This window comes from Malaclemys terrapin, chromosome 1, assembly GCF_027887155.1.
Source record: "Malaclemys terrapin pileata isolate rMalTer1 chromosome 1, rMalTer1.hap1, whole genome shotgun sequence".
NCBI classification, from domain to species: Eukaryota; Metazoa; Chordata; order Testudines; family Emydidae; genus Malaclemys; species Malaclemys terrapin.
In genome coordinates this window covers 65,451,290-65,469,839 of record NC_071505.1, presented here as the reverse complement: position 1 = coordinate 65,469,839, position 18,550 = coordinate 65,451,290, and the positions used below count along the sequence as shown (strand labels likewise).

Sequence of the window (18,550 nt, the reverse complement as noted above, 5' to 3'; positions counted from 1 at the left end):
AATGAAGAATTATGAAGTTCTGATTTCTTATTTGTGAAAGGGAGTTTTCCCACCAAATTCAATCGAACCAGTTGTAGGCACTAACTGCTAAGAGCAGAAGAACACCAGATGCATGATAACATACAATACGGTTAACTTTTTTTCTTAATATTTTTATTTTTGTAGGACAGACACACCTGATTATACAAAAACAAAGAACTCAACAGAACCATAACTGACAATGAGCTCAGTCCTGTAATGAGGTCCGTGTGGGTGGACCCCTGTAATATGGTGGAGCCCCACTGAAATATCAGGGCCCATAAGACTAACTGTCAAGGTATGAAAAGTGACTTCAATATCTTACATTAGGCATAACTATGTTGGGCATTTCCTGGTTGAGTATTTGTTAACTTGCCTTCCACCCTCACCTTCTCCACTCAATCATTAGCTGCCAAGAAATGCCCTTCCTCATTATCATTACTGCTTAAATGAATCAGGGCTTTTTATTATACTTCTAATGTTCCCTAAAAAGCCCATTCTTCTATTGAGTTGCTTTTTTTCCCAAATACTCTGATTTCACTAGCGTGTTCCAAACAGACTTTAACTTTGCCAACAAAAGCACAAAATGCAGCAATGAAAGGTCATTCTGACTTTTTTTGATAAGCTATAACAATGATTAAACTATAACCCAGAGTTTTCCTAACATATATTTAGTTAAAAACTAAAAGAAGAAAAAATCTCCCTGAAATATGCTCTAGAACAGGGGCAGTCAAACTTTTTGGCCTGAGGGCCGCATCGGGTTTCGGAAATTGTATGGGGGACCGGTTAGGGGAGGGGGTCGTGGCCTGGCCCCCGCCTCCTATCTGCCCCCCCCCCATGACTCCTGCCCCATCCAACCCCCCCATTCCTTGGCAGCCCCCCACAGGACCCCTGCCCCAGCCACACTCCCCGCTCCCTGTCCCCTGACTGCCCCCAGACTCCTGCCACCCCATCCAACCCCTCCTCTCATTCCTGAAGGCCCCCCCGGGATGCCTGCCCCCATGCAACCACCCCTTCTCCCTGTCCCCTGACTGCCCCCAGAACCCCTGCCCTCATTCAACCCCCTATTCCTCCCCCACTGCCCTGACCTCTATCCACACCCCTGCCCCCTGACCACCATCCCGAACTCTCATGCCCTCTATCCAACCCCCCCTGCCCATAGTTTGCCCACCCCTGCTCTAGAAATATATAAACATGTACTCTCATATACAAATGCCAACCTGATAAGACAAAAAAGTATAGATATATTTTTTTCTTTTCTCCGTACTATACTGATAAAAGAACAATTACACTTCAAACAAACTATATTAATAACTAAAAAGTTATTACCAAGGTTTTTGTACCACATTGGTCACCAGTCTCTGACTCCCTTATATTACTATGGAAATACTTATACCATGGATGTGTTCTCTATCATTCAGCTATCGCTAACTCACACCAATAAAAAGTGATGTATGCCAACCATAACAATATGTAGTCTATTCTCTGTGTGTTTTGATAGACACGATCAGGTACATTTTGGGTTTTTTTTAAAGCCTCAAAGGTTTCATAAAACTTGGCGGGGTTCATAAAACAGATTAATACACACATGCTAGGCTGGGGTACATCAAAGTATTTCAGATTAAAGGGATTTCATAAAATCCAAGTATCTAAATTTTCCATGATAATTACTTAGAAAGGCAAAAATTATGAAAGTGCAGTGCTGGCATGCTATTTACACAGTTTTGCTGAAATACTGCACAGTATTGCATTATAAAAAAATGCAGCAACCATGTGAAGGTTTCTCAGTGGAAACTCCACTGTTACTGTGATACTGCCATCTGTATGGTACATCACTTGTTTTGCCACTCTCCGGTGTACTAATTCACGACAATGTTTTCATTGCAAGCCCACAGACACTTGCAATAGCTAGCCTTGCCTTCAAGATCCTGATATGTCTGCCCATTCCCGCTTATCAGCCTGAATCTCATTTCAGGTCACCCTGATCCTCCAGCATCCACTCTGCTCTGCCAGTAAAGCCAGCCTCAGCATGCCACTTATCTGTCTCTCAAGACCTGGTCCCCCACATCACTGCCCTGGTCCCCCCCATCACTGCCCTCTCCTCATTCAAATCCCTGCTACAGACCAACTTCTACTATGACACATGTACAAGTAACTATAATGGTAACTATAATAACTGATCAAGGCAGCGATCATGACTTCTTCTGTGTGTGTACAGCACCTAACACAGTGAAGATGCTACTGGAAAGAAGTTGTACACAATTTAAAGAAAATAGCCTTCCTCAACCACAGCTGATGCAGATAAAGAGTCAAACTCTGCCATTTGATGTGTGTACTGAAATCAAACCAAACATCCAACTCTATCTGTTGGAAATGCTCTTTCAAAAATCAAAGTTCTTCCGAACCTCTGATGTGAAGATTTGCAAAAGTGCTGTAGAAAGAATCACCCAAGAGGTCAAAGCATCTATAGAGTTGCCCTCTAAAGACTGGAAGCCCTCTACAAATGGATGGACGCTATGCACCAAAGTTTGCAGATTGAATATCATGAGTGTTGTTGGGAACAGCATCTAAATTAGCAATAACAGTGAACATACTACAGTAAAACCTGCCAAGAGTGATCACTCATCAGAGTTAGCAAAAGTGGTCGCTTGTAAAATGAGATCTCTCTTCAAAGGCTTGCATGGCAGAGATGGTGGTTCTGGGGCCTCTGCAAGCAATCGCTCATGACAGGTGATCTTTCTTCAGAGGTGGTCTCTAAGGCAGGTTTTACTGCATATAAATCAATCCATAACTGGCTACATTTAAATAAGAGAAAACTTTGCCATTGATTTAATTATAAAGTCGTTTGCCAGACAAAAGGGCAGCTAGACACTGGGAGTCAGTGGCAGGAGGTTAGAAGAATGGAGGAGGTTAACCTTGGCATGTTGTGACGGTGAATGTGTTGTATATGGGATTCAGACAGTATAAACAAAATGCCATTTAGCGAAAAGGCTGCGCACAGCTAAAAGTCCCAGCAGCTCTAGTAAACGTAGTTAAATTAAGAAAGTAAATACTAAGGCGCTAAAGAGCACTTTGCCAAGTATTTGTGTTAAATGTATGAGATAAGTATTGGGGGGCAGGTCACACTGTTAAAATGTGTACTTGGCACTTCACAAAGTAACTCCATAAAAGTGTCACTGGTCTGGAAAGTTAGTTGAGGCTTGACAGGTATTCTAAACAGGAATCAGATTACATCTGACATTCCCACTCAGGCTGCTACAAGATTAAATGTTTAGTTTAAATTAAGTTTAAAAATTCACTCTTCAGCGATGTTTACTTTCCTTAGCCAATCCCCAGAGCTGGTACCAGCCGCGCAGACAGTGTGGCTGTATCTACAGGGAGGCAGGGAGCATTTGAGTAACTATTTTTGGTCAAGTGTAGTGCAATTTTAGAACTTTTACAGTCTTCACAGGGAAGATGGCCTCTTTTTGGTGTGTGAGAGAGAGACCCATTCTCCGAAAGTCAGGCTGTCTGCACTTCCCATCACCAAGCACTCATTCCGTTATCAGCAACATTTCAGAGCTCTTGAGATTAATGACTGTTGCCATGTAAACTGTGCATTATAATGGGAAGAAGGAAATACCAGCAGGACAGTGCACAAAGTAGAAACGAGGGAGAGTTCCTGATGCTCCGGGTTCCACATGGTAGCAGTGATTTTAAATGCAGACAGTTTCAGTATGGGCAACACACTGAGAGCAATCATTGCCTTCATCCCTTCTGATGACTGCCAGAAATACCTCCTGGGAGACCTTGAAGAGATGCCAATTGATAGAATGGTGGATCTGAGCAGCAGGCAGCTGAGGAGATTTCCCTTGCATGTTTGTTCTTTCAGGGAGCTCGTCAAGCTGTACCTGAGTGACAATAACCTGCACCAGCTGCCCCCAGAGCTAGAACAGCTGCAGAACCTCCAGATCTTGGCGTTAGATTTCAACAACTTCAAAGCGCTGCCCCTGGTGGTGTGCACCCTGAAGCAGCTGTGCATCCTCTACCTGGGCAACAACAAGCTCTGCGACCTGCCCCAGGAGCTCAGTCTCCTGCAGAATCTCAAAACCTTGTGGGTTGAGTCCAACTGCCTGAGCCACCTGCCCGAGGTGGTGTGCGAGCTGAGCCTCCTCAAGACCCTGCACGCCGGCTCCAACGCGCTGCACACGCTGCCCGCCGGGCTGCGGTGCCTGCAGGAGCTGCGCACCATCTGGCTCTCCGGCAACCTGCTGGCTGACTTCCCGCCGGTGCTGCTGCACATGCCATTCCTGGAGGTGATTGACGTGGATCGCAACGCCATCAGGTCCTTCCCCAGCCTGGCTCACCTCCCCGGCCTCAAGCTGGTGATCTACGACCACAACCCCTGCAGGAATGCGCCCAAGGTGGCCAAGGGGGTGCGCAGAGTGGGGAGGTGGGCAGAGGAGACCCCCGAGCCCAGGAAGCGCTCCGAGCTGGGCAGGGAGGAGGAGACCGACAGCAAGGAACCGCCACTTCCCCCTGACAAGCAGCCCCAGCCCTGCTAAGGATCAGCCAGGAGGCTCTTGCTGGTGCTGCTGTGGGCAGCTGGCAAATCGTCACCTGCGCCCTTCTCCTCTGGCTGCGTGGGATTTGCGCACCTCCAGCTGGTTACAGCAAAAATGCCTTTTAAATAGAGCATTTCTTCACCTCCTGGTACCTCAGCTGTTAAATGCACACGATAGTGCCTAGACTGTTCTTCACAACAGTATTTTAGAGGCCTGTATGATCTGTTAGTAGGTGTAGCTATTTAAATAGACGTGCCAGCAAATTTCTCCCTCTTGTCCCAAAAGCCTCCTTAGGGCTAAAAGCCAGCACTTCCTTTGTAGTATGAGCAGGTGAAAAACACTGTATAAAGCCGACCCTTTGAAGTGACGGAACGGATTTTCATCTAGCAAAATCCCTTTTATTCCAAATGCCACCTAAGGAAGCATGACTGAGTGAGGTTTTTCCATCCATTGATCACGCTGGAGCACTCGTAAGTGAGCACTAGCTGCCGTACCCGTGACGTAGCCTGTATCAAAAGACATGTTTCTCATGCAAATGATGAAAGGGATCTCAGCAGCTTGTCAAGACCCCCTCTTCTGCCTGGAAAGAGGGTGTAGCAAAGATCATTTGACTGTCCTCAACTAACACCTAAAATGACTAGACTAAGCCTGAGAGAGAATGAAGTTTTTATGTTTTATGTGCCTTTGCCAGCACTTTATGCAGAATCATTTCTTCATTCAGTGGGGTGGGTTTTCACACCTGCAAAAGGAGTTGTTTTGTTTTGTCTTTTTAAAGGAAGATCTGATTGTAAAACTACAAAAATTGGCAGGGCGACTTACAGGTGTAATATCAAAATATGGCCCCAAACCTGCAAACACGCCTATGCTTAACTAGAGCTAGCCCCAGCCTTCAATGGGACTACTCCCCTGCTAATGTTTGCACAACTGAGGCCTGTACTTCTGCCACCACACTTGGAAATTGACTAAATTGCCCCTTTAATTTAAAAGGCATGTTTTGCACTAATGTGCCCTGGGTAACGATAACTGACTCAAAATGGGTTGAAGTTTTGTCTACTAAGTTATACTTGCAGAGACTGTTCTTTTGATTTATAGTATTTTTTTATACTCCGCACCAAACTTGACATGTTAATGGGGTTTCACTGGACCCAAACAGCTACCTGTTTCTGTCATCTTAACAGCACAATACACACAAATGACAGTTAATTTTCCATAAAAGGTTTGATTTAGTGACTGTTTAATGTCATTTACATTCTTAAAAGAATATTTGGAAAGTAGAAAATCAGTTAGTACTTGCTGTCTAATTAAAGTTGAATCTGGATTTGGATCTGGCTAGTACCCACCTAGTGTGCTTCCTATTTATTACACTAAATGAATTGGAGTTGTACTCAAGTGCCTATAGCAGAGGGAAACTGTATTGCTCTGGAATTAACTGGATTACTTTTCTCAAAGCCTTTGCCAAATCTTGTTCTGCCAAACTAACAATCATTTCTTTAGTGAAATAAAGGGAATAACATTTGGATTTTATATATGAAGACGCATGCCTGCTTCTTGTTTCCATTAGAATTAATGTGACTCTTTTCTGTTTGGTCTAATTGGGGCATCTTTCCTTTGCTACACATATGAAATCTTATTACTGGGCAAGAAACAGCAACTTTTTTGTTTTGTATATCCATGTAACATTAAAATAAGCCCAGGCTGTACTGATTGTCTACTACAGCGTTCTATAACAGCCCTTTCACTGGTTGCCCTAGGAAGAGCTGCTGAAATATTTTATTCAGCTTTGGGCATCATCGACATAGTTCTGACATAGTTTAGATCAGTGGTGTCGAACCTGTGGCCCTTGAGGGTGACTGAAAATTATTTGTGATTTGAAAGTATGTTTCCTAAGCCATACCCCATAATTAAAATAAATAAATAAAACCAGAAGGATTTAAAGCAGCCCTATCATAAGGCTACATTTCTGCCTCCTCTTGCCACTCCCCTTGCAATTTTTGAACAATACAAGATTGCGACTGTGCCTCACCGTCCTGGTTTGATGTTTGGGGCTGCAATTGATAGAGTTGGACATTCACATTCACAAGAGCTATTTATGGCGTTAGACCCTTAACTATGTTTATGACCCCCCTCCTAAATTACCACAATCACTGCATGTACAAATAGCTGCAGTGGGGAGTTGGTGACATTGATTGTTACTGCGAACACTCACCCGTCACTGCTGGTGAAAGTCATGTCTGTATTTTGACCGATTTAACCTTTTGAAATGCTGTATTGTAAATAGATTGGCGGGTTTCATACAGACATCAGCAAATAGGACTTCAGATAGTCATGTAAAGTTATTAGAGCCACAACCCAATAGTCAGTCACTTATTTTACTATCATCTTTTGATATGCTGATAAATTCACACAAAGTGAACACCGCAGAAGACTGGACTCAAGCCAAGCTTTGCAGCTTCAATAATTACATAAGGGAGTTCTATACTAAATGGCGAGCCATTTTTCCCCTTTAATAGTCCTTACAAGTAAGAAAGTGCAAAGCTGGTTGTAGGTAGTAACAATGGCAACTCTACCAAGTTAATATTCAGTATACATATTTAAAAAAAATGCACACACAGCCTTGCACTTGAGCATTTAGTTTCTCTTTATTTTTCTCAGAGTAGAATAAACCAAATCGATGCAGATTTCTAAACAGTGGGAAATCTATATAGTTTGTATTTATTTATATTATAGTAGCAGCTAGAAGCCCCAAGCTGTGTAGGCTGAAATCGTATAGGCTACAACAGAGGTGGGTCTGAGAGATTTGAAGAGAGTAGTAGCCTCTTGGCTCAATTCAGATCTAAAAAAGAAAGCAGCCCTAATTTGAATAAAATAGAGATTCCATCATTGTTAGTTTCCAGATATATCTGAGAGAGACAAGTTTGAGGATCTGATGCTCCATCTTAAGCCAGCTGGCTGGGAAGCTACTTTTAGTTTTGGTAGCCTGAAGCTCGGCAGTGAAAATGAGGACCACCTTTCGGTACCAATCTTAAATTTTGATCTCATGGCTACACGCTTAAAACAGAGGTGAGAATTGAGCAGACATTCCAGATAAAGCAAGTCAACTATTACAGAAATATATGAGTTTTTACGGTTTCAGTGGTAGCCGTGTTAGTCTGTATCAGCAAAAAAACCGAGGAGTCCTTGTGGCACCTTAGAGAGTAACAAATTTATTTGGGCATAAGCTAATGTCACAAGCATTATTTTTCTTTCTAGCTGTAATGGATAATGCACTACCAGATCTTAACCCTGTGTCACTACTCCAAGACTTAGTGTTCTCCCTGTAACTGTGCAGGAAAATATCACCTATGGGGGAATAAATATTTATTTAGTAAGCGGTTAGAAGATCTGCAGTGTTTGAAACATCAGACAGCTGCCAGTGGAGCTGGAGTAAGGGGCAGAGCACAAATGCAACAGTCAAAAGTGCATGATAAATGCAACTACCACATGAATGTCATCACATAGAGTATACTTACAATATTTGAAAACAATGTATCTGTAACAGATAGTAAGTAACATAGTTCAGTCTATTTAAACAATTCTAAGATTTTTCCTATTGCTCTATCACATCTTTCCAGAGGATGCTGTGTTAGAACTCCAGAGCAATATATACATATCAGAAGATATGTAAATCTTAAACACCTGTCCCTGAAATTGATAAGACAACACACAAGTCTCTGGGCAAGATTATTTTGAAATGGTTCCAACATGTCCTTTTCTAGATAACATCAACATTTCTGTCTTGTAGTTGGCAAGAATAACTTTTTCAGGCCAAATGTAACCATGTGATGAAGAGCACCACCTCAGAGTTTTGTTCATGAATAACCTTCATAAGAACAAGGAAAATCACAAAACTAGGAACTAGCAACTGAAACGAAAACTAGGAACTAGCAACTGAAACGGAAAAAATAAAACCACTTCTAGGAAAGTGTTCAACAAGAATGGCAATGGGAGGGAGGGTCTCTGACATTGCTTCTAGGAAGGTGAAGAGGGCCCATGGGATGTACCAAGATATCCCTGACAGGAGGCCTAAAAATAACAAATAGTTCCACTTATATGTGATGCTAATTCCTCTTGTTCCCAGATTACAACAGCTTCTGAGCAAATCATCCCCCCCTCCTCCCCGGGCCAACAGGAAGGTTCCCTTCAGCACTTAGGCAGCAGCAGCTCCTTTTTAAAGGTCACTGTTCTAGTTACTGTAATCTAGTACCTGAGTTCAGAACTACTAACCAAGTTATCAACCAATGAGGCCCCTGTATTGCACAATTTCCTTTGGCCCCTTGCTGTACAAAACACACTTTCAATTTTCCATTTGTCTAGGAGACACGTTTGTGAAGAAAACCTTGACGACACAACTGAGAGCAACCGCTACAGTATTGCCCTTCCTGCATCTAGAACCTGGTCCACAGTCTTGAGACTGGATCAATGGTGCCAATTCAGGGAGACTTTAGTGCTACTAAAAGTGCCCATAAATAATTGAGTCTACTTCCTGTCCTAACAAATCATTCTCTTAAATATTTAGTTCTGCCTATGACAAAGACAAAAGAAAAAATGGGTACTTACCTGTACAGAAACTGTTGTTCTTCAAGATGTGTTGTGCACAAATACCTTCCACTGTAGGTAAGTGTATCTGTGTGCCCAATGCATTCAAGCTGAAGACTTTTGCAAGCAGTACTAGGTGGTGCATGTGCCCCTGCTCTCCTCATGCTGTCAGGTGAGGGCATAAAAGGGGCCACTGCCTCCCTCTCTATTCCTTCGCACCACTATACGTAATGTCTGAAGTACCGGGAAGGTGGGAGAGTCATGGAACATATCTGCACAGCATATCTTGAAGAACAAGAGTTACTGTTCAGGTAACCATTTTCTCTCCTTCAAGTGATTGTCCATTCCACTGTAGGTGACTCATCAGCAGTTCCCTTACAGGTGGAGGGACTTTGGATTATCTGAACAGAGACTAACACCAATTTACCAAAATTGGTGTGTCACGAGCAGGGATCCTAGTTTCCCCCATAAAAAGCCACGTTTTTCCGCAATTAAAAGGAAATGTTGAACTTCAGTTTCCCTAGCCACAATATATACATTCAGTTGAGCAAAATGTTTTATTGATACAGCGGAACCCCATATATCCGATCTAACTGGGACCAAGGCCAGATTGGATAATCAAAAATTTGGATAATCTGGAGAGTTTCAACTGTGAGAGGTGGGGTTCCTTCCCACTATCAGCCCCAGTTAATACAGAGAGCCAAATAATGGAGGCTTGGATAAACGGGGTTCTACTGTATATGTTTTTACTTTTTCCACAAAATGTAAAACAAGATTCTCTATAAAAATGCAAATTCTGTGTTTTTCCATGACAAACCAATTTATATTCACCATAGTGATATGATTATAATTATGATGCATCTTGTACAAAATATGTCATGTGAGGTGTCAATGGAAAAGTTAGTTTGCTGAATATGAATTATCCTATTTGTATGAATGTCTCATTTTTGTATCTGGAGTTACGAAAATTGACTATGCATCTGTATTTCAAATGTGCTTGCTCCTGGGTAACTCCCACAAGTTAGTTCACATCCAATCTAGCCAGGGTCTATTCAAGGTAATGGCCCTTGAGCAAAAACAATGGGCCATGGGAAAAGCTTAGCCTCACCTGATGAGCTTTCCTGTTGGCGCTTCAGCCAATGTATAATAGCTGCTATGACTCACCAAAGCATGCAAGGGCAGGTGACTTAGCTCATGGGATACTGGACTCCATCTTGTGCCTGTGTTTTTCCACTAATGGTGCTGAGGACTTTGCTTGAGACAATGAAGTTCCCTCCACCTGGAAGAAGCCATAAAAGGGGGAAGTGCCATCACCAATTGGCCTCACTCCCCTTACATCTCAACACCTGGAAACACCATAGGAACAAAGACTGAACTGGGAAAGAGGGTCCCAGGCGGGGAAAGTAGAAAACCCTGCCTGTGTATGGAAGCTCGGTGGACTGTTTGTACCAACAGGGTGAGACACTGCTTGATTCAAATCCTGTCTAGTTTACAGAATTTAGATTGCCATTTTGTTTATTTCCAAGGTAACCAACTTTAATGTGTATGCTATTACAGATCACTTAAAATCTATCTGTAGTTAATAAATTTGTTATATATATATATATATATTTTAATGTAAAACAGTGTTTTGCTAGAAGTGCTTGGGGAATCTGTTCAGAAACAAAAACTGGTGCATTGAGGGGCAGACCGGGTAATACTTACACTGGTCAGGCTTTTGACTAGGGCAAGCTCTGGGGTCCTAGGCTGTGGAGCAGGGATGAGAGGGAGCTGGCTGAAGCCTCTCTATTGTTAGTGCATGAGTGGCTGAGGAGAAGCATTCATGCAACTGAGCTGGGTGTGTTCCTGCCTGTGTAAATGTTTGTGTGAGTGCAAGACTGGGAACAGTCTGCAGCTAGTCACAGCTTCACAGTGTGAGAGCGGATCCAGACTGGTACACCAAAGGGCACAGCGGTACCCCAGTTCCAGGTTGTAGCCCAGGGAAGTCTGTCACAATGGCATGAGTGGGAAAAGGTACACACAGACAGCCTTGTCACTGCCTTGAGTACACCATCTACTGGAACTTTGCTCACTAGAACTACGCTAATGAAGCCTACAGCCTGATGGAGCAGTTATTCTTGGTGTAGGAGAGCCTTTAGCAAGATTGTAGCAGATCTTAATGCAGTCAAAAATCTAGTGTGAGATTTGCTGAAAAGACACAGACTGACCCTTAGTTCTCCCAGCATAGGCTACACAAAGCTTGAGGGAAATCCTGAAGGCTCCAGTGCAGTTCAAGTAGAATGCCAGAGCCCTATGAACATCCCAAGTATAAAGAATTTTCTCAGCCTTAGGTGGATGGGGTTTGAGGAAAAACACCAAAAGACAATGTTTGGTTTAGATAGAAAGCGGACATTAACCTTAGACAAACTTAGGAAGTGGCCTAAGGGAAACCTTATCCTTATGGAAGACTGTGAAAGGAAGGTCAGTTAGAGCCTTATGTTCTAAAACTCTCCTCGCAGAAGTGATTGTCACAAAAAAACCTTTGTCTTAGACCAGGGGTGGGCAAACTTTTTGGCTTGAGGCCACATCGGGGTTCCAAAACTTTATGGAGGGCTGGGTACGGAGGGCTGTGCCTCCCCAAACAGCCTGGCCCCCGCCCCCCTCCATCCCTTCCCACTTCCTGTCCCCCGACTCTGCCTCAGAACCCCCCACCCATCCAATCCCCCTTGCTCCTTGTCCCCCGACTGCCCCAACCCCTATCCACACTGCCGCCCCCGACAGGCCCCCGGGGCCTCCCACGTCTATCCAACCCCCCGTTCCCTGTCCCCTGACAGCCCCCCCAGAACCTCCACCCCATCCAACCCCCCTCCCTCTCGCCCCCTTACCATGCTGCTCAGAGCAGCACATCTGGCAGCTGTGCCACCCGGCCAGAGCCGACGACGCGCTGCCTGTCAAGAGCTCGCAGCCCCATCGCCCAGAGCGCTGCCGGCACGGCGAACTGAGGCTGTGGGGGAGGGGAGACAGGAGGAGAGGGGACAGGGGTTAGCCTCCCCGGCCAGGAGCTCAAGGGCCCAGCCGGACGGTCCTGCAGGCTGGATGTGGCCCAGGGGCCGTAGTTTGCCCCCCCACCCGTCTTAGACAATAAAGAATTAAGTTGTAGCCATAGGGTCAAAGAGGGGGACACCTATGAATTTGGAGAGGACTAGATTTAAATCCCATAGAGGTACAGGGGCGCAGACAGGATGGTAAACATTGATTAGGTCTTTCAAAAATAGAGAAATGAGCAGATAAGAGAAAATGGAAAATTCATCTATTGGCAGATGTAGTTAAAAAAAAAAAACAAAAAACCAGCTGAACTCACAGAACTAACTGAAATGCCTAACAATTTCAGGTGTAAAATATAGTCTAGCATGTGTAATCTCCATATGATGGGTTGAGAAATGCTGGGATTGCAACTAAATCAAAAATCTCCTCTACTTCACTGTGTACGTGACCCTAGAGGACTCCTTTCGGCTGCTTAACAACATGGTCTGAACTTCTTGAGAGCACAGGTTTTTTGCAAATATTCAACCAGAGATCACCTATGCCATAAAGTGGAGAGCCTTCAGGTTGGGATGCAGAGACTTCCCTTGATTCTGGTACAGAAGATCTTTGACTAGCAGTAAAGTTATGGGCGACTGGAAGGAAAGCTGATGGAGGTCCATGAACTTGTACTATCTTGGCCATACCAGTGCAGTAAGGATTAATCGTGATTGGTCTTGTTTCAGCTTCTTGATCTCCCTCACAATCAGAAGAACTGGAGAAATGAATACAGGAGATGACTGGACAATGGAAGAAGAAAGGCGCCTGTGATGGAATGTGGGCTGCAACCTGCCCGGGAGTAAAATCTCATGCACTTGTTGTTCATGTTGATCATGAACAAGGCTAATACTAGGTACCCCCAGCAATGGAAAAATCTGGAGAACATCCTTCCTAATTGTCCACTCCTGTTGGTCTATGAAAACCCTGCTGAGGATATCCACTTCCATATTTCTCACTCCTAGAAGGTGAAAGACCTTCTGAAAACTTTGGGACAAATGCACAAATTACATAGGATAACAGACTCCTGGCACAGTTGAGGTGATCTTGCACTTCCCTCTTTGTTCAGGTAAAACATGGTAATGTTGTCTGTAAGAACTTGGAACATCTGGTTCTCGACAGTGGGCAAAATATCTCACAGGCCAGACTACGAGCTCTGAGCTCCAGTGCATTTATGTGCAGTGAAACTTCCTGGGGTGACCAAAGAGCTTGTCAGGAGTTGGCAGAGATGGGCTCCCGAATCTCTGGTTGATGCATCTGTTACAGAGTCATAATTCTAGGGACAAAAACAGAACTCCTCTGTACACAGAGGAGGATGGATGCAACCACCAATCGAGAGATGGAAGCACTTGTTCAGGTACTCAAATTTGCATTTCCAGAGGTGCGGAAGGATCATACACTGAACGGAGCCAGACCTGCAACAGCAAAGGCGAAGTCTGGAGTTACGTAGTATGTGCACAAGGTCATATGGCCCAGGAGCTGAAGGCAGGCAAGCAGGCATGCGCTGTTGTCATTGGGATTGACTTGAGGCTTTTGGAAAGAAATGCTATAGGTTGACACCTCACCTTTGGAAGATAAGCCATGGCTGTTCTGGCATCATGGTTTGCTCCTATGAAAGTTATGCACTATGTTGGTTATAACTGTGATTTATCCAAATTTAATTTCAGGCCTAGATGGGAAAACATTGGTCTGATTACTAGAATGCTATTTTGGACCTGGTTGCTTGATGACATCGTCCAGGTAAGAAAATATTTGACCACCCAAGGAGCAGAGGTTGCTACCATGCTACCACTGCCATGCACTTTGTGAAGACCCTCAGGCTGATGACAGACCAAAGTGAAGCACAGTGTACTGGTAATGGTTGGTACCTACTACAAATCTCTGTGGCAGGGATGTATCCTCACATGGAAGTATGTATCGTGTAAACTGAGGGCAACAACCGATCTTCCAGGAAGTGATAATAGAAGCGAGGGTGACCATCTTGAGCTTGACTTTCTTGATGAAATGGTTCAGCTTTCTTAGATCTAGAATGGGACGGAGGCTACCAGATTTCTATGGGCCAGGAAGTACCAGGAATAGAAGCCTTCTCCTCTATATTGGTAAGGAACTTCTTCTATCGCCCGCAGTTCTATAGGAGACCATAGTTCTTGAAGTAATATGGTATCATGAGAGAGGTCCCTGTCTGACAAGGGACTAGGAAGGTGGGTTGGGAAAGGGGAGGGAGATGAATTAGATAACTTATCCCTCCTTTACTGTGCTGAATGTCCGATGTGATGTTTTCCCAAACACAGAAAGAGACAGGCCTGATCTGAAAGGAGATACCACCAGTATGCTGTCCTCAATTGAAAAGTCAAAATGATTGCTTCGAGATTGCAGTACTCTGGTGAGAAGGACCTGGTGCAGCTAAAGACGGCTGGTGATGTCAAGGCAATCCTGAGCTCTTCTTAGGAGCATACTGAGATCTCTGATGGAAGGAAGATCTGGAGTAATTTTGTGATCGAACTGTTCCCTTTTCATAGACTCAGACTCTAAGGTCAGAAGGGACCATTATGATCACCTAGTCTGACCTCCCGCATGATGCGGGCCACAAAAGCTGACCCACCCACTCCCGGAAGAATTCTCTCCCTTGACTCAGCTGTTGAAGTCCCTAAATCATGATTTAAAGACTTCAAATCGCTGAGAATCCTCCAGCAAGCAACCCCTGCCCCATGCTGCAGAGGAAGGCAAAAAACCTACAGGGCCTCTGCCAATCTACCTTGGAGGAAAATTCCTTCCCGACCCCAAATATGGCGATCAGCTGAACCCCGAGCATGCGGGCAAGATTCTCTAGCCAGACCCTCTGGAAAAAGTTCTCTGTAGTAACTTTTAATATCCCATCATTGACCATTGTTGCTAATTACCAGCGATGGCACGTTATTGACCTACTGACTAAAATCACTTTATCCCATCAAACCATCCCCTCCATAAACTTATCAAGCTTAATCTTAAAGCCAGAGAGGTCTTTCGCCCCCACTGTTTCCCTCGAAAGGCTGTTCCAAAACTTCACCCCTCTGATGGTTAGAAACCTTCGTCTAATTTCAAGCCTAAACTTCCTGACGGCCAGTTTATATCCATTCGTTCTCATGTCCACATTAGTACTGAGCTGAAATAATTCCTCTCCTTCTCTGGTATTTACCCCTCTGATATATTTAAAGAGAGCAATCATATCCCCCCTCAGCCTTCTTTTGGTTAAGGTAAACAAACCGCAACTGGAGTATAAACTCCTAATTAATGAATTATTGCCCAGGAGTCTGTGTGTCCATATAGCATAGTGTGTTTTGGCAGAAAACAATTTAGATCCCTTAAATTGTAAATCTTCTATTGTATCATGCAGCAATTTTGAAATGCCAGAAGACTGCAGCCAGGTAGAGCGCCGCATGGAGACTGCAGTGGCCACAGAAAGCGAAGTGCTATCAAAGGCATCTATTGCTGCCGGAAGAGATGTACAAGCTGTAAGATGACCCACAGAAACCAAAAGCCAGAAACTGTCTTTATATTCTTCTGGCAACTTATCAGCAAAGTTAAGATTTATTTTGACAAGAGCCTGACTGTATTTTGAAAAAAGTGTGATAATTGGCGGCTCTCATTTGAAGTGTGGCAGTAGAACAAACCTTATGCCTATATAAATCCAATCTCAAATTTCTTATCCTTGGGAGTGGCCTTAATTTGGGATCGATGAGATTGCTTATTAGTAGCTGTGACCACTAAGGAGTCAGGAAGGGTAATGAAATAGCCAAAATCTTGTTGAGGGACTGGATATCGTCTGCCTGCTTGTTTAGCTGTAAGAGGTATAGAGGGGACTGCCTGAGTCTTCACTGGCTCTAGCAAGTTCTTACTGATAGGAAGGGCAACGCTTCCTGGAGAAAGAGTCCGTACAATACCCAGAAGGCTGTGCAGATTCTCCACCTGCACCCCTATAGAAGTAGTCTTCCTCCTCCTGAGGTCCTGGAAAACTCAAATCATTGAGTGGGGTGTCAGCTCTAGATTAACTGCTTTGTTCCATGAAGATGAAGAAATGGAGGGGGAGAGAATATCTAGTGTTTCCTCCAACAATTCTCCCTTCTCCATGGGATCCAGCACAGCAGGTTGATGTATGGTAGCAGGATGCTGAGAAGACTCATACTAAGAAAGCAGGAGAACTTCCTCCTAGACAGTGAACGAGACAGAGATCTAGAATCTCTTGGGACAGCCCAAGACCAGTAAGGCCATGGAGGATATGGTACAGACTGTCATCCAGGGCAGGGGACCCCAAGCTGGAGTCTCTCTGTAGGGAAACCAGTCCTGGTGTTTAGGACTGGTAGTGGAAGACCTGTAAGGTGATCTGAAAGAAGTCCAAAGATGAAACATAAGTCCCTTCAGAAAAGGAACAGTTCTCAATGGGGTTCTAGGTGGTCTGGGTATCAAACACACGAGACTCCAAATGTCGATGAATTGATTGGCGCCGGCATAACCACAGAGGACATTTATGGTGCTGGGTGCACTGACAGCACTGGGAGTATCGTTGAAGTCAGATGTTACAATGGTGCCTAATGTGTCGATAGTGGAGCAAACACTTAAGTTGGCTGCAGCAAATGAGCATCAGGTAAGGAAAGACAAAAGCTCTCTTGCCAACAAGAAGGCACCTCAGGTAAGTGTATTGGCACTGATGGTGGCAGTGGAGCCAAGCACACAATCAGCCAAGGGTAAAAAGGACCCAGAATGGGTGAAAACACAGGTCTCAGTAGTCCAGAAAGGACTGGTGAGCACCTAGATGTGTGAGGTCTCAAACTGGAGGACTTACCAGAAGGTTTTCTGGGAGAAAACCAAAATTTACAGGTTTCGTTAGTCAGAATATTTGGAACATTTCGAAGCTGACACAGAAGACGAAGCATGCTAGATTTAGAGTTCCCTGTGTCACAATTGGGGCCCAACTCAGGTGCAAGTCACATTGCCTTTTTCATAAAGTGAATCTTAAGATAACGGTCTGTTTTTTAGTCCTGGTGGGGAAGGAGGTACAAATAGAGCATCCCTATCTCACCAAGATGGATCAAACTTTTCTTGTGCCTATCTGGGACAAAGAAAACAGCCCAGCATGTGGCACATTGTTTAAAACCCTAGGACTTTTTCCATAATAAATTCCTCCAGGAAACTATTAAACTTTAATAACTATTTGAACTACTAAATACTAACTATACCTATATATACTAAAGCTATGGAATGCTGGCTAACAGACGCAAATGCTACATGGAGCTCCCATTGTCTCCACAGGCAATTAGAAGGAACTGACAGAAGCGGCAAATATGTCCCTTTTATGCCCTGGCCTGAGAGTAGAGAGCAGGGTCACATGCACCACCTAGTGGTACTGCTGGCAAAAGTCTCTGACTTAGTGCACTGTCACAAATACACCCATCTACAGTGTAGTATGTATGCACACAATCACTTGAAGGAGAACAATAAGATTTCTTTTGTGTAACCACTGTTTACATATACACAACATTGCATTTGCAACTCAAGTTAACTTCAGATTCTCCCTAATGCCAAGAGCTCAGAACCCCTTCCCACCACTACTTCCAACAGTGCCAATATTTAAACTAAGATGAAGTTTTAGTCTGAATACATTATAGAGTAGTGAATGTTTAGATAAATACAGAATGACCTAAGTTACATACACCAATACTAGTGCCAGCCACGATTAACCATACATGTATTCTTAACCATTTTAACTCAAGCAGCGTCAGACCTTGCAAGTAGTTTACTTCTGCTAGATCAAACTGTCACCTACCAAACAGGATATATAAGAGAGTGAGCCTATAATTAAAGCAAGGTCTTTGTGCGCAAGCAGAAACATTGCTTATCAATTGAAAAAGACATAGCAAAGGAAATTTAGACAAGCCCTGCTTTATATGGGGGCATGCTTCACATTTATTATCCAATCACAGAAGGAAATAGAATGAGAAGTGGGAGAAATGTTGTGTGCTAGGAATTTTGTTAAAATATGCAAGTGTGCTAGTGCCCTCATTTAGAATAGGATTTCCATGTACACAACAGCACATATCTAAAGGCAATAATGTTCTAACATTCTAGTGTAAAGAAAACACACTGTCTAACATACTGAATTCTTTACTATGTGTTAAAGGCAGCATGTTTTGTCTCCACTGGAATCATTTTAAATGTGCTGCCATCATGTCTTTAAATCCTAGTCTAGACAAGGCCAATGAGGGGATCAGATAAGAGTAACATTACTTGAGGTATTTAAATTTGGGAGTGTGGGAACATGGCAAAATACAGCCAAGTATGGAGGGTTTTACCGCTCAAAATAAATACCTCTTATGTCTGTG

The 18,550-nt window shown here is 43.8% G+C and overlaps 1 protein-coding gene across 1 annotated transcript; it reads left to right on the top strand.

Annotated features, from left to right (window-relative positions):
• The first annotated feature begins 3,641 nt into the window (after positions 1–3,641).
• LRRC10 (leucine rich repeat containing 10) lies at positions 3,642–8,475 on the top strand. Its single transcript, XM_054026283.1, has one exon. The coding sequence runs from the start codon at positions 3,699–3,701 to the stop codon at positions 4,560–4,562; it is 864 nt and encodes a 287-aa protein (XP_053882258.1). The 5' UTR covers positions 3,642–3,698; the 3' UTR covers positions 4,563–8,475.
• Positions 8,476–18,550: the final 10,075 nt, after the last annotated feature.